Source organism: Podarcis raffonei, chromosome 8 (assembly GCF_027172205.1).
Source record: "Podarcis raffonei isolate rPodRaf1 chromosome 8, rPodRaf1.pri, whole genome shotgun sequence".
Classification (NCBI taxonomy): Eukaryota; Metazoa; Chordata; class Lepidosauria; order Squamata; family Lacertidae; genus Podarcis; species Podarcis raffonei.
In genome coordinates, this window is record NC_070609.1 from 70,663,032 (window position 1) to 70,678,019 (window position 14,988).

The 14,988-nt window shown below is 43.1% G+C and overlaps 1 protein-coding gene across 3 annotated transcripts in view; it reads left to right on the top strand.

The window, feature by feature from the left end:
• The first annotated feature begins 5,390 nt into the window (after positions 1–5,390).
• Positions 5,391–14,988, top strand: part of CFAP74 (cilia and flagella associated protein 74) — a 75,617-nt gene continuing 66,019 nt past the window's right edge. For 2 of the 3 annotated variants that reach the window (XM_053400692.1, XM_053400694.1), the window contains exons 1-5: positions 5,542–5,644; positions 8,274–8,437; positions 10,646–10,754; positions 11,651–11,806; positions 13,917–14,015. In XM_053400692.1, coding sequence (XP_053256667.1) covers positions 8,299–8,437; positions 10,646–10,754; positions 11,651–11,806; positions 13,917–14,015 — 503 coding nt within the window. In that variant the 5' untranslated portion in view covers positions 5,542–5,644; positions 8,274–8,298. Of the gene's footprint in view, positions 5,490–5,541; positions 5,645–8,273; positions 8,438–10,645; positions 10,755–11,650; positions 11,807–13,916; positions 14,016–14,988 lie in introns of those variants that run through there. The other variant, XM_053400693.1, reaches the window with a different exon arrangement.

The following is a 14,988-nucleotide window of genomic DNA, read 5'->3' on the forward strand; positions in this document are numbered from 1 at the left end:
TGGAAATCTGCACTGGTAGCCTGTTTGCTACTGGGACAAATTCAATGTGCTATTATTAGTATATAATGCCCTTTGTTTCATTAGCCATGGCACAAGTTCTTTCCTCATGTTAATTCAGAGGAACAGCCTCTAAATATTGGTTTTCCAGGTAAACATGTAGAAAGCTAGAAAACGAAATTAACTCTTTCTCTATATACAATTCTATTAAGCTGCATTGCACATTTTGTTATATCCTAGTTTCCCCTCCCCTTCTCTTATTTTTCACCTTATGTTTTAGTATCATCGCTCCTGCTGTATTCAGCATTTGCATACATTTGTAACACATTTCTTATGAAAAAAATGACAATAAAGGTCTTTTCTTAAGAGAGAGAGAAAGAGAAGTGGGGAGAAGTGGAGATAACATAAAATTTCCCTCTCTGTAAGACTCTGTAAGACAGATAATCAAATTGGCCTACCTCACAGGGTTGTTCTGAGTGTGATAAAGATCTCAAGCACACTTAAAAATTTAAAAACGCCACATGATAGATATACACTGGATTGAAATACAATAAAGGCACTCCTTCTGTGTGATATATATGGTATTGCTGTTTATGGATATAGGTTCGCTTTTCCTTTCCTGCGTTTCCAAGGTGACAGCTACTCATATAAGCTAAAAATTCCCATCACTGCCAGAAAGGAGGGGGTGCAATAAAGAGTCATGTCATCTTTTTTTGCCCCCGGGCTGGGTAATAATAGCAGAGGACAACTTCCTTTGCCATTCACTGTGCAACAGGGCAAAATTGTCTTGAAAACTTTATATTGCTATGGAGTGTGGTCCAGGGAGTTAGGAGACCCAGAGCAGAAAACAGGGCCTTAAAAAGAAGAAAGCTTGATGTCTTCTTCTTCTTTACTAATTTCTTACAAAAGAGACACATTAGGTGTAGTATTAAGTGTTCCAGTGTGGTTTGCAATTTCAGGAGAGAAAACATATGTATGGATGAATGCATCCTTGGTATAAGGCATCGTCCTATATTCCGGTGATGCACACATGGTCACCCTAAGACTGAGCTTCTCCAGTTACAATTGCTTGTAATCTACAAACATTATGCACCTTGTCTCAGGAGGCAGAAAACAACCTTGATAGAGTTTCAATTATTTTCTCTCCACCCCAGCCCCAGAATTGCTTTTAATAGTTCCTACACACTTTTAAAGCTCATGGGAAATCTATTACGCTTAAATTCCAACAATAGACCCACAGACTCTTTAAATTTCCCTGTCCTCATGTCAGGTTGTTTACTTGTTTATCATTAGCATTTCACCAGGCAGGGGAGAGTCTGTTTTATTACAAGTGGGGATGTAGGATAAATTTGCCCTAATTTACCTTTTCCAAAATGATATGCATACTGAAAACAGAGCCATCCTTTGAAATTTGCACAACTTATGTACAGTATATGAGGGGAAAGGGTGCATAAAAATGTGTATCTTAGTGAAAATAATAGTGTTCATCTCAGTACTGCTAATCTATTTTTAATTATATGTCGTTCATGGAAAACGTGTTAAAATGTTTCAGAACAAACCCTCCCCATTTATTTTATTGGTAATATAAGACATCAAATGTACGGTTGAATATGTCCAAGAGTGGGTGTTTGCAAATCTAGCTGTGTTAATCTTTCCATCCTTCCCACACTCAATTCTGAAATGGCACCTCCGTTGCTATCTTGTCCCTAAGCCAGCTGAACAGAGCTGGGTCAACAGAAAGTACTGTAGTTGATTAATCACCATACAAAACTCATGCTGGAATTTTTGGAACAGCTAGAGAATTAGTTTGGGGTTTGGAAATGGCTACGTTGATGATTCTCAGCTGTGTTTTTGTGTTTCTGAACAATAATAATAATCTATATCCTGCCTTTCCTCCGAAAACCGGGAATCAAGGCAGCTTACACAAATTAAAACAAATGTTACAGGGAGAATACAATGGATGACCCCACAGCTTGCATTTTCTGTGCCATCCTGTGTACACACACTGGGAGTGAAGTCACATTGAACTCTTTGGGACTTCTGTACAGTGGCGGAGCTTCAAGCTCTGGCAGGGGGGGAGAGCAGGTGTGGGCATGGCTGGTGTGCATCCCAGGGGCGTGGTGCGTGTCCTGGGGGCGTGGCGCACTGCCTGTGGGGGGCAGCCGTGATGGCACCCCACTGGGATTGTGCCGCCGGGGGCGGTGCGCTCCCCCCGCACCCCTGTTCCTCTGCTAGTGCTTCTGCATAGATATCTATTTTGTTGTTGTTTAGTCGTTTAGTCGTGTCCGACTCTTCGTGACCCCATGGACCAGAGCATGCCAGGCACTTCTGTCTTCCACTGCCTCCCGCAGTTTGGTCAAACTCATGCTGGTAGCTTCGAAGACACTATCCAACCATCTCGTCCTCTGTCGTCCCCTTCTCCTTGTGCCCTCCATCTTTCCCAACATCATGGTCTTTTCCAGGGAGTCTTCTCTTCTCATGAGGTGGCCAAAGTATTGGAGCCTCAGCTTCACGATCTGTCCTTCCAATGAGCACTCAGGGCTGATTTCTATTTAGTAAAGGTAAAGGTACCCCTGCCCGTACGGGCCAGTCGTGTCTGACTCTGGGGTTGCGCGCCCATCTCGCTTAAGAGGCCGGGGGCCAGTGCTGTCCGAAGACACTTCCGGGTCACGTGGCCAGCGTGACAAGCTGCATCTGGCGAGCCAGCACAGCACACGGAAACACCGTTTACCTTCCCGCTAGTAAGCGGTCCCTATTTATCTACTTGCACCCGGGGGTGCTTTCAAACTGCTAGGTTGGCAGGCGCTGGGACCGAGCGACGGGAGCGCACCCCCCCCCACGGGGATTCGAACCACCAACCTGACGATCGGCAAGTCCTAGGCGCTGAGGTTTTACCCACAGCGCCACCCGTGTCCCATTTAGGACTATTTAGGTCTATTTAGGAGACCCCTATTCCACTCACAGACCTACAATTCCCAGAACTTCTTGGGAACAGGAATTGATTGTTAACCATTACATAAATATTATGTTTATGTTTATTGCATTTATAGCCCACCTTTTCCCAAAGATGCTCAAGGGTTGCATGTAGTTTTCTCCCCCCCCCTTCTTCATCTTAATCCCCTGTGAGTTAGGATAGATCGAGAGGCTGTGACTGGCCCAAGGTCATCCAGTGAGCTTCATGGCTAAGTCAGGATTTGAATCCTGGCTTCCCCTGTCCTAGTCTGACACTAAGCACTATACCACACTGGCTCATTGTAGCTCTGTGAGGGGAACTGAGGTCTTCTAACAACTCTCAGCATCCTTAACAAACTACAGTTCCCAGGGGGGAGCTGTTGACTGTTTAAAGTGGTATGACACTGCCTTCAATATACAGTGCAATGGGGCCTTAGCTGGATGCAACCTATAGCTCAGTATAGGAAAGAGGGAAAATAGCTATACATGCTATTTCTACAACAGTAGCCGTTATGGGGGAGGGCAGCGGGAAGATGAAATACAAATTAAAAATGGTAACAGAGAAGTTGTCACTCAGATGTAGCAGGAGATTTCATTTTATAAGAATTTATGTTCTATCTGCCAATTCTTAAAAAAGAACAGAGAGAAGAGGAGCCAGAAAGGGCCGGCTTGGAGATATGTATATACAGGAAAACTGGAGAACTCTAAATAAGGATTTAGCTGATTATTTTTGAAATCAATTGTTTTTCCTGTCAGTTGGCAGACGGTTTTTTATTCACAGCCAGTTGGCAAACTCAATCGCTGAGCAGTGTCAGTTTAGTTCAGGAAAACGTACCCAGAGATTAAGTGGTGATCTGGAAGGGACCTGCCTCATTGAACATATTTTGCCAGGTTTAAAATATCTCCAGTGGCTTCCAGTTTGTCTTTGGGTGCAATTCGAAGTTATGGTTCTGAACTTGCAAGCAGCCTGGTATTGACTACTAGTGTAGGTGAATAGCTGTCATCTTGCAGGCCTAGGGTCCAAATGTGGCCCTTCAGATCTCACTAAATGGCCCTCAGGACTCTCTATAGGCTATACCCCTCACTGGCCCTGCTCTACAATCCTCTTGAGTGTCTTTGCTTGACTAGAATATGTCCTGGACCTCTGATCATGCTTCCTTGTACAGAAAGGTGTGTGTAGAAACTACCCTACTACACATGAGGTAAAAAAATCATTGTTGTTGCTCTGTCCCCTGTGGCCCAGCAGGGAATGTGGTCCTTGGGCAAAAAATGGTTTCCATCACTAGTGTAGTGGTTAATTAACCAATAATTAATTAATCAATCTGGGAGAACCAGGCTCAAATCCTCATGAAGAATCTCAGTAGATGTCCTCAGGCCAGTCACACCCTCACAGCCTAACTCTGGACCAGGTTACTGGTAAAAAAAGATTTCACTTCACTGCCCAGTAAGGACACTAACAGAGCCCAGTTTGTTTTGCCACAGCCTAGTGGCTGGTGGGAACACGTAGTGGGACTTTTCCCCCACGGGTGGCACCGGTGTTCATAGAATCATAGCGTTAGAAGGGACTATGAGAGTAATCTAGTTCAACCCCCCTGCAATGCAGGAATCTCAACAAGGTCCTACATGACAGATGGCCAATGCTTAAAAACCTCCAAGGAAGGAGAGACTCTTGTGGGAGTTTGTTCTCCTGCTGAAAAATCAAGCAATCATACAATTCATAGAATTGTAGAGTTGCAGGGGACCCCCTAGGATCATCTAGTCCAACCCCTGGAAAGCTTTTTGCCCAGCAGGGCTTGGACCCATGACCCTGAGATTACGAGTCTCATGCTCTACAGCTGACTGAGCTATCCCTGTTCCTTTGACCTGAACTTGTAATGTTGTTGTTGTTGTTGTTGTTGTTATTATTATTATTAAGATGTTTCAATTGTTAGGCTTGATTGTAATGCTATCAATGTTTTCACCGGGCGTTGAGTTCTGATCGGTTCTCATTTTGCCAGCATTGAGGCAGTTGAGGTAATAAGTGTGCGCGCGCGCGCGCTTGGCTTCGGCGAGTATACGTTTGTAATTCGTGTTTTCCCAAGAAACATGATGTCTAGAAAGCGAAGGGGAAATAATTAGGCTCCTCCTGGGTTTTTAAGATTTAAAACAGAAGTGGGGGGGGCGGGTGACACCATTATTAGGTCAGACGCCACTTCTCCTGCTGTCCCCTCAACAGCTTTTTAAAAAGCTGCCCTTCTGCGTAAGCTTTAAAAGGTGACAGAGATCATCTAGCCAGCCGAGGCGCTGTTGGGATGTACCATCCCCTCAACTCGAGGCAGGGGAACATCTACGCCCACCCGCCTTTGCCTCAGTTCTTTACCAATGGCCAAAAGAAAGAAAAGTATTTTCCGTTAGAGAACGTGCGGGAAAGCGCCATATTTCTCCCCTTTTAATAATAATAAAAAAGCAAAACTATGATCTCCCACCCCCCTTTTTATAACTTGGTTCGCTCCGTTGCCTTAGAAGCCACCCAAACTTGACGAGTGGAAAGCGCTCCGGAGGTAAGGCGGCTGTGTTCCCTTTTGCGTCCTTCCTTTGGGGCAAGTTCATTCAAAACTCGAGGCGGTTGGGCGATACCAATAGCGGGAAGGGGAGAGATTGAAGGGTGGGGGAAGTTTCCACTGCGGCGCCGTTTTAGATGTAAAAGACGTCCAAAGTTAGTACAGATTGGTTTGCTACACTTATCAGTCAATCTTAAGTCACTTGCGCTGATAACAATTTTACTCAACAGCGATAAATCCAACGGGGGTGAAGGAAAGTTGATATTCTGCAGCTGCTACAGGTGTACACAATTAAAACTGTTGGAAGGTTGTACCCAGTGCTCGTCCTGCTCAGAGTAGACCCCTTGAAATGAATGGCGACGACTAACTTAGAGACATGGGGGTTGTATCGAACAAAAAGTCCTACTCAAGAGTAGACTCATTGCTCGTAGTGGACATAAGTTGGCCATGCTCATTAATGTCACTGTGTCTACTCTGAGTAGGACTAGCGTTGGATACAGCCCACATATTTCAGTGAGTCTACTCTGAATAAAACTTAGTTGGCTACAAACTTGGGTTGTTTTTAAGCACCCCAGTTTTATTTCAGCAGCTTTGAGCATTTTAATAGGAAGGCGGGCTATGCTAAAACGTTTTTTTAAGTATACACTCTTGCGTCAACCTCTGATATACAGCATTGTTATGTTTTTATTTATTACATGGCAGACCCCAAAGATTGTGGACCTCCAGAAGAGTAGACAGCTTTTGTGCTAGGTTTCACCTCAGGGTCTAGTTAAAGCATCTGGCCTTTGCTTCCAGATCAAGTCCACCAGTACTAGAATTTTTGTTTTCCTAGAGTTGGGCTGGAATAGGCTATAGGTTTACCTCATTATCTTTTTCTTTGTGGAAAAAAGAAAAAGAAAATTACATTTCTAGGGTGAAGGGTACACACAATATGATGAGTGGGTCTTTCCCATCATCTCCTGTACTTGTTTTTGTGGCGATCTCGCTCCAAATGCACATTTGAAGGTATCTTTAAGTGTCTGAGTTGACTTTCCCCCTGTGCTCCCTTTTCCCTTGTGTGTCCTGCCTTTTAGACTGTAAGCCATGAACCAGGGGCTGTCTTCCTACTGTTTTTTTGTAAATGGTTCTGGGAAGTTTTTCAGCTATGAAAAGTAGGGTATAAAATTGTTTAAATAAAGAAATTACAGATTTCAGGGGTGACATTTAGCAGGAAAATGGCATGGGTGGGATGGCCATTGTCCCAGTCTTGACTGAGCCTCCCACCCCTGGTCTTCAGTTTCTCTGTTTTTGAAATCAAGCCCAAGAAAGATTTGTTGTGCTAGGGTGGCAGGGCGCTATAATCCACTTGCACACCCTTATATTTTTGGTATGCGTGTGAATCCCTCCTGCAAAATACAGCCTGGAGGTGACCTACATATACCTGTTTGTTGGAAAGAAGGGGAAGTTCATGCTTTGAACACTCAATGTGAAGCTTCCAAGAATGTTTTTTCATGAGCTACTGACTCCAGATTTAGATAATGAACTGATGATTTAGATAATGATTTTTATATAATAAAAGCTTTGATTCAGATTAATTTCTTTACTTCAGGCATAAGCCAATACAAAAAATAATGAGCGTAAAAACGGAGAAGAAAGGACGAATGGTACAAAATGTTCAGCACACTGAAAAGCAACAGATGTTCTCATACTTGTTGAATAATAATAATAATAATAATAATATATATATATATATATATATATATATATATATATATATACACAGAGTTTTTACCAGAATTTTTAAAAATTCTCCTAAATTTGTTAGGGAGCAGACTTCTTCTCAAGAGTTGCCACATAAGACCTGCATTGATTCAGCTTACAGTCAAATACAGGGCTAAGAACAAAATTAATTTTGGCTGTGTTTTTGTTTTTTAAAAAAATCACTTTTCATATAATTTCTAAGGAAAACATCAAGGGTTGTATCCAATGCTAATCCTACCATTGGATGATTAGGGGAAGGACAATAGCTCATTGGTAAAGCATCTGCCTTGCATGCAGAAGGTCCTGGATTCAATCCTTTGCATCTACCTTTACCTTTACCTACCTACAGATAGGTAGGTAAAGGACCCCTGGATTGTTAAGTCCAGTCAAAGGTGACTATGGGATGTGGTGTTCATCTCAATTTTCAGGCTGAGGGAGCCAGTGTTTGTCCGCAGACAGCTTTCCAGGTCATGTGGTCAGCAGGACTAAACTGCTACTGGTGCACAGAGGACCATGACGAGTGCTAGAGCACACAGAGACGCTGTTTGCCTTCCAGACACAGCAGTACCTATTTATCTACTTGCACCGGTATGCTTTTGAACTGCTAGGTTGGCAGAAGCTGGGATAGAGCAATGAGAATTCACCCCATTGAACGAATTCAAACTGCTGACCTTCCGATCAGTAAGCCCAAGCAGCTCAGTGCTTTAGACTACAGTGCCACCCATGTCCTTTTAGGCATCTCCAAGTAGGGCTGGGGTAGAACTCTTGTCAAAAGCTCTGGAGAGTCACTGCCAATCAGAGCTAAATAGACCAATGGTCTATCACAGTTTCCTATGTACTCAGAGTAGACGCATAGAAATTAAATAGTATGACTAGCTTAGGCCTAGAGTAACTTAGTTGGATATAATGTTTTTAAATATTGGACCTATAGTCTTTTGGCCGCAGAACAGGAATACATTTATTTAGTACTATTTGTTTTAAATTACATGCTTTGTTTTGGTTGAAAACAATTTTCGCACTAACATTTCTTGTTTTCTTTGGCAGCTAAGCTCTGTTTGAAAGGAAAAAGATGGACCAAATAAATGACATGGAATCCACTGGCATTTCAGAAGAGAACCTCAGGCCTGAAGAGAATGAAGAGAACGAAGATAATGAAGAAGATGAGATGATATCTGACCAACTTGTGCAAGAGGAGGAAAGCTGGAAAGGTTCATATATAAAATGATGGTGTATATTTTATTGCACTTGTGAGGCTTCTGACACCAATTGGTCAAGCTGAGTGTGAGGACATGGAATATTTGTGAACATTCCAATTGCTCAGGGAAGGACACTGCAAGAATACTTGAAGTCCAGATTCAGTGGGGGAAGGGAGCTGTCAGTTTGGTCAGGAATTTAGAGTTGAGCTGGAAGTGGGAGGGTGGGAATGAGTTTCAGAAAAAAATTGTGTCTCCTTAGAAGTACAATTTTCACCATGTCCGTGCATGTGCATTGCAGTGACCCAGAAATGGCTGGAAAAGGGGACAGAATGGGGTCAGAGCAGGCTTTTGCATGGTCTACTGTTGCATGTGATGACTCGGAAAGCAACCCCTAAGCAAATCAGGGGGCGTCTGTACTCACTTTTCTGGAGAATCGGGACAAATTGTGTCTCTGGTGCCAAGAAACCCAGGATTGCACAGCTCAGTTGCCATGGCAGTGAGGAAATTTCCTCACCCCTTGCTAATTTAAACCACGGGTGTGATACTGTGGCATTGGCAGATTCCTTCTATGATCCCTGAATGGTCAGGATCACTTGGGAAAGAAAAAACCTAGGCAAAAAAAAAGGGCAAATGCTAGAGAAAAGTGTGTTTTTCATGCTCTTCCCACAGCTCCCCTTTTTGTATTTAAATAAACAAAAGAAAACCTTTAGCACATTGCTAATTAAAAATGTACACAGGTCATAGGGGCAGGATTAGCTTTGTGGCGCAGAGTGGTGAGGAAGCCAAGTATCATGAAGCCCACAAGCAAAGCAGCTGAAGGAAGCATGAAACACATAGGCAATGAGCTGAGGAAGAGGAACATCAGGGAATGGTAGATAGATAACAAAGCTGTGGTCTGCCCCTACCTTAGAGACATCAGTGTCCTCATAAGAGCAAACCTTCTACTCTGTCTATGAGCTATACTCTGGGTCATCAGAGCTTTGCAACTACAGCAGCTCTGATTTGAAGGGAAGATAATTTTATTCAGGTTAATAACAATACAGGCTCAACAGCATGCATGGAGTTCTGAATGGTAGCATTGAAGTTGTCCCAACAGTTGCTGAATCTTAAAAACAAATTATCCTAGATAAGGTCTGCCCATCAGAGAGGCAATGTTGCAGCTGTCTGAAAATAGAGATTATATGTGACTTTCCCCGTCAACACCCTGGGCTGCTGCATTCTGCACTAGGTGCGAATTCTGTATTTCCTTCAAGGTCAGCCCCACATAAAGTGTGCTACTGTAGTCTTTCCTGGTGGTTACTAAAGTGTGGATAACTGTAGCCAGCTATCCCTGTGCAGAAAAGGCTCTAGTTAATACATCACCTGACACTGGGCATAAACACCTGGGGTTCAAGTGACAGTGATAGTTCCAGGAGTACTCCCAAACTACCTACCAGGCAGCAATGCTTCTGAATACCAGTTGCTGGAAACTGCAAGAGGGGAGAGTCCTCTTGTGTTCTCATCCTGCTTGTGGTTTTCCTACAGGTATCTAGTTGGCCATTGTGAGAGCAGGATGTTGGACTAGATGGGTTATTGGCCTAATCCAGCAGTCTACTATGTCCTCATGTCCTTCAAGGTGTGCTACCACTCTGTCCAGAACAATCTGTCCCAACCAATCCTGGACCTGGGGAGCACAGAAGCTTCACTTTGTCTAGATTCAGCTTCAATTTATGGGTCCATATTTATGGGTTCAATTTATTTCCAGCCATTCCTCCTGAAAGGAGCCCAGGGTAGCAACCCCGTCCATTACCACCTCCAGGCACTGACTCAGGACCTTCATTGCCTCTCCTGGTAGCAATGGAGCATAGATGTGGAGCTTATGGAAATGGTGGAGACGTATGAACAGAATGCTCAGACAAATGCGTTTTCCTCTGCTGTATGCTACAGCCTGTCATTGAACTGTAAATTCAATTTTCCCATTTGGCTATTACAGAGTTCCTTTGTGCAGCACTTAGGAAAGATGGCTTGTGACAGCTCTGTCGCCAAGGTGGAGTGCATTTGCCTGCGTTAAGTCCCTGAGTGTAAAATTGTCTTTGTATATATTTTGTGACAAGATCCCCCCCATTATACACAGTAGTAAAGCTTTTAGCTTGTCATCTGTGTGGCCTCTTGTCTTGTGTCGACTTGTCAAGGAAGGGTATCGAAGTCGCAAAGAGCAAAAGTTTCCTTCCTTTCCATCAGGACCTGAACTTGAAGACGATTATGAGGAGGAGGCCCGCACAGACAGTAACAATGCTTTGGAAGGAGATGAAGAGGAAGGAGAGAAAGGAGAGCATTTGGATTCTATTGGGTGAGTGCATTGGCATGAGCAGATACTCTTTTCACTTCAGAATTCAGAGAGAGTACCCATAAGAACATAATGTTCTTGCTTGGGGAACGGCCATAGCTCAGTGGTGGAACATCTGCTTTGCATGCAGAAGGTCCCTGGTTCAATCCCTGGTATCTCCAGGTAGAACAGAGGATGCTCCCTGCCTGAACCCCTGGAAAGCCACTGCCAGTCAGGGTGGACAGTACACAGCTAGATGCACCATTGGTTTGACTTGATATAAGGCAGCATCTGGTGTCCCTTGATTAGATGAAGGTCTCTTTTAGGGATGGGGAACCACTGACCCTCCAGATCTGGTTGAACTCCAACCCCCATGAGCACCAGCATGTTGGAAGTTCTAATCCAACAGCTCTACAGCGGGAGTAGGGATTTTTTTCTCGCCAAAGGGCCACATTTCCTCATGGGCAAATGCCAGTGGTGGGTGTGAGAGATGTGGGTGCAGATAGACACACACCACTCTCCCATTCTCCAGTAAGTATTTTCACACTTATGTTCCAGCCAGGTAAACAAATCAGAGCCACTGAGGGGAGTGACTTGGGCAGAATGCTGAGGGCCAGATGGAGACAGCCCCCACCCTTGACCTAGGGAGGGGCACAGGAAATCCTCAACCTGATTTCATGCAGCATCCCTGTCTTCAGTGCTGGGTGAGACTATACCAGACAGAAAGCCCTCAAGAAAAGCAGAAACATGACAACTTCCTTCTTGTTGCTTGTCTTCATCTTTGACAGAAATAATTCTAAGATGTTAATTAAATATATAAGTAAACCAAGTAAATTTATAAGGTCTATAAGGCCCCTTTTTTATGGCTTTTTGATCTTAAGATCTATGGAAATAGAAATCTATTCTCTCCCCACACCCAGCCAACCAAGCAGGGAAGGCTCAGAACAACCGAAGACACAGAGAATAAAAAAAACAATGAACTACGCAGACAGAGTTCGTGTTCTCAACTTGCGCAGGAACCTGAACCAACTTGACAATCTAGCCAAGGAAAAGGAGATGATTATTAGGAAAACCAGGTCAGTTCTCCATCCACCCTCCCCACTACACACACATAAGCATTTTCCGCTGTTTCCACAGTGTATGGAGTAAAAGTTGTTTTTAGGGTTTAGACTGTGCTTAAAGACTTGATTTCTCATTATGCTGAAAGGGTCTGTCTGCTGCCATTATTTTAAAGAAAATGTTCTTGCTTAAAATACCCTTGGGTTCCTGGAAGTAGGAGTAAGCAGGCAGGGGAGGAAATGGAGGAACTGAGTAGCATAATATAGTGTCAAGCGACTGAAGGCTGAGCTAGGCAATAGTTAGCTATGTGTCAGTGCCCTTAAGTGCAGGGGTGTGCTTTATATGCAGATTGCTAGCATTCTGGGATCCTAGCATGGTGGGTAAGGGGTCTTTAATGCTTCTCCTATGGGCATAAAAGGCAGTAATTTCTGCTCTGATCTGTATTCATCATAATCAGTGCTGTTTCTGTTTCACTGCAGTTCACTTTCTGCCAAATATTTCAAGACTTGTCTCACTATTCACTGTTTAACATAGATTATGTAGCTATTTACGTAACTTACATTCATTTCAATGTAAAGGAAACGTCAAAACAACGTTTTAAAAAATAGTCATTGTTTATGGATCATTTGAGGACTTAAAAAATCAAGAAGGGTATGAACAAACATGTGAATCGCATGAGTGCAAACATGTGAATTGCAGCAATTTCCACCTCTTTTTTTTTTTGTTTTCATCAGAATTCTCTGACAATCCTATTGCCTGCCCCCTGCTATGGTCTTGATTGGGATCATGGACACAGACCTGCAATTTGCATGGAGGGCTGGGGGAAATAGCTGCCCTTGAATTAGAGGTTGTTTTGCAGCACAAATTGCACACAGTCCAGAAGGGTTTACGCCTCCCTACCCCTCATGCTAGAGCCCTAACACAGATTGCTGCTGTCTCCCTCTTCAGAAATTTATGACGTTTTATGTGGTTAAGGGCACAGGTAAGCTCTTGGCTACAAATTCAGTTCAAATCTCTCGCTTCCCATGAACTCACTCAGCTGCTCTAAGCAAGCACCCACCTCCCCAACCCTCAACAATCTGTATCATTGATTTTAAATAAATTCATATAAATTTCTCAACCATTGATGCTAGCTTTTGATGAACCTGCTTCTGTAATTGCGATGTTTTTACTGTTTCACTGTTGTTGTTATTTATTTGTTTGTTTGTTTTGTTTATTTATTTATTCAGTTTGTATCCTGATCATCCCTTCAAAGAAGTCCATAAACATAAAATAATGTTTTATTATTTTTGGTCACTATATTATTTTTATATATTGCTTCAGGATTTATTTATAAATGAAAAGTGGTTTAGACATTATTTTTGTAAAAAATAAATACAAAGGATGGTATTACGGTAGCTAAATTTTACTCATAGTAGACCCATTGAAATTACTGGACCTAACTTAGGGCTTGTCCACACTTCTGCTAGTTCTGTGCCTAGAAAGCAAGTGTCCAAGTGGTTTTCCACTTGACCCACACTTTCTAGGCACTGGCCTGAGTGGTTTTCCCCCTGCCCCATTCCTTTCCCAGGGAAAACCTGCTCTTTGGTGCTAAATTGGAGCAAATCTCAATTCAGAGAAAACATGAATGCCATTTGCCCTGATTGAGTACTGAAGAGTGGTTTTCCCCGGGTGAAAGCAGCGGGACAAGAGGAAGTATGGATAAGCCTTCAGTCATCTTCATTAAATCCTGAGGTTCTACTCAGAATAAGTTGAACACTACCCTAAGTATCGTTACTCAGAGCAGAGCTACTGGAATTGATGAACATCTGTTGTAAACAACTAAGTCCTGTTTGAAGTACACCCATTAAAATTAATAGATTGAAGTTAGTCAATTAATTTCAGTGGGCCCACTTTGAGTAGGGCTAACATTGGATATAACCTAGTATTCTTGGGTTTTTTTTTAATTACAGTATTAAAATATACAGTATTTATAATCATTAATTTCTTCACAGATGGATTTTTGACTCTTAATTCTGTGCTGAAATCTGCAGCTTAGTTGCCAGAAATGTCAAAGAAAGAGAAGGGCCAAAGATTTAGGAAGACCCCCCTCCCTGCCCCCAGTGATTTGTGTCTGCTTATTTTCAGGGAGGAACTGGACGCCTGTCATTCCCATATCGACAGCCTAACAAACCAACAAAGGGTTGTAGAGAGCGAAATTGAGAGAGAGAAGGAGGCTGGGAACAGGTATGTAGCTGTACCTGCATGTCATAGATTGCTACCCTTTTCAGTATTTATTCACATGGCTCATTCTGAACTTTGATTACTCTCTCTGGCCTCTTGCTGTTGCTGGAAGTGTTTGATAGTCCCCATCCGCCACCTCTCCTGATTCTCTTTGTTGAATGGTTCTTAATGAGTCAGTGATTAAAATGTTTGATAAACACAAATGCAGTTATCTCTGAGGACCACAGTGTGCGGTAGAAAACATTAACCTTTTGTTGTGTGCTGGGAAGCAGATGAGGCACTTGCCTCCTCCTTGCTGATGCCATCTCTCTGTATGTCACACACTGTTCATACCCAGTGGGTGCCTACTACTCAGCAGAGTTAGGTGTGTGTAGCAGCTTTGGAAATGCTTGATCTTTTTCTTCTCCACATCCAAGGAGGAGGTAAGATTACAGTCGGGCAATTGTTCACACATGCAAGGTGCCTAATAGCAGATTACTGAACTTTCTTTGTGGCTGAACCATGTAGTGAAGAAAGAAAATGATCAAAGATCATTTGATCTTATCACACAAGACGAGGTGATTGTGGGAGGGGGGATGCACAGGGGAATCACGCTCAAGTTAAGCCTTCTGTCTCCTCGTAATGGAAATGCTTCATTTCTCATGAATTGATATAGCATAGAGCAGGATTCCTCAAACGATCCTCCGGATGTTTTGAGACTACAGTTCCCATCATCCCTGACCACTGGTCCTGCTGGCTAGGGATCATGGGAATTGTAGGCCAAAAACAACTGGAGGGCTGAGTTTGAGGAAGCCTGGCATAGAGGGTAAGGCTGCACATACACATACATTTAAAGCACTTCGCTTCCACCAAAGAATCCTGGAAAATGTAGTTTGTTAAGGATACTGGGAATTGTAGCTATGTGAGGGTAAAACTACAGCTCCCATGATTCCTTGTTGTTGTAGACCTCCTTTCATCTGAAGATCACAGGGTTGTT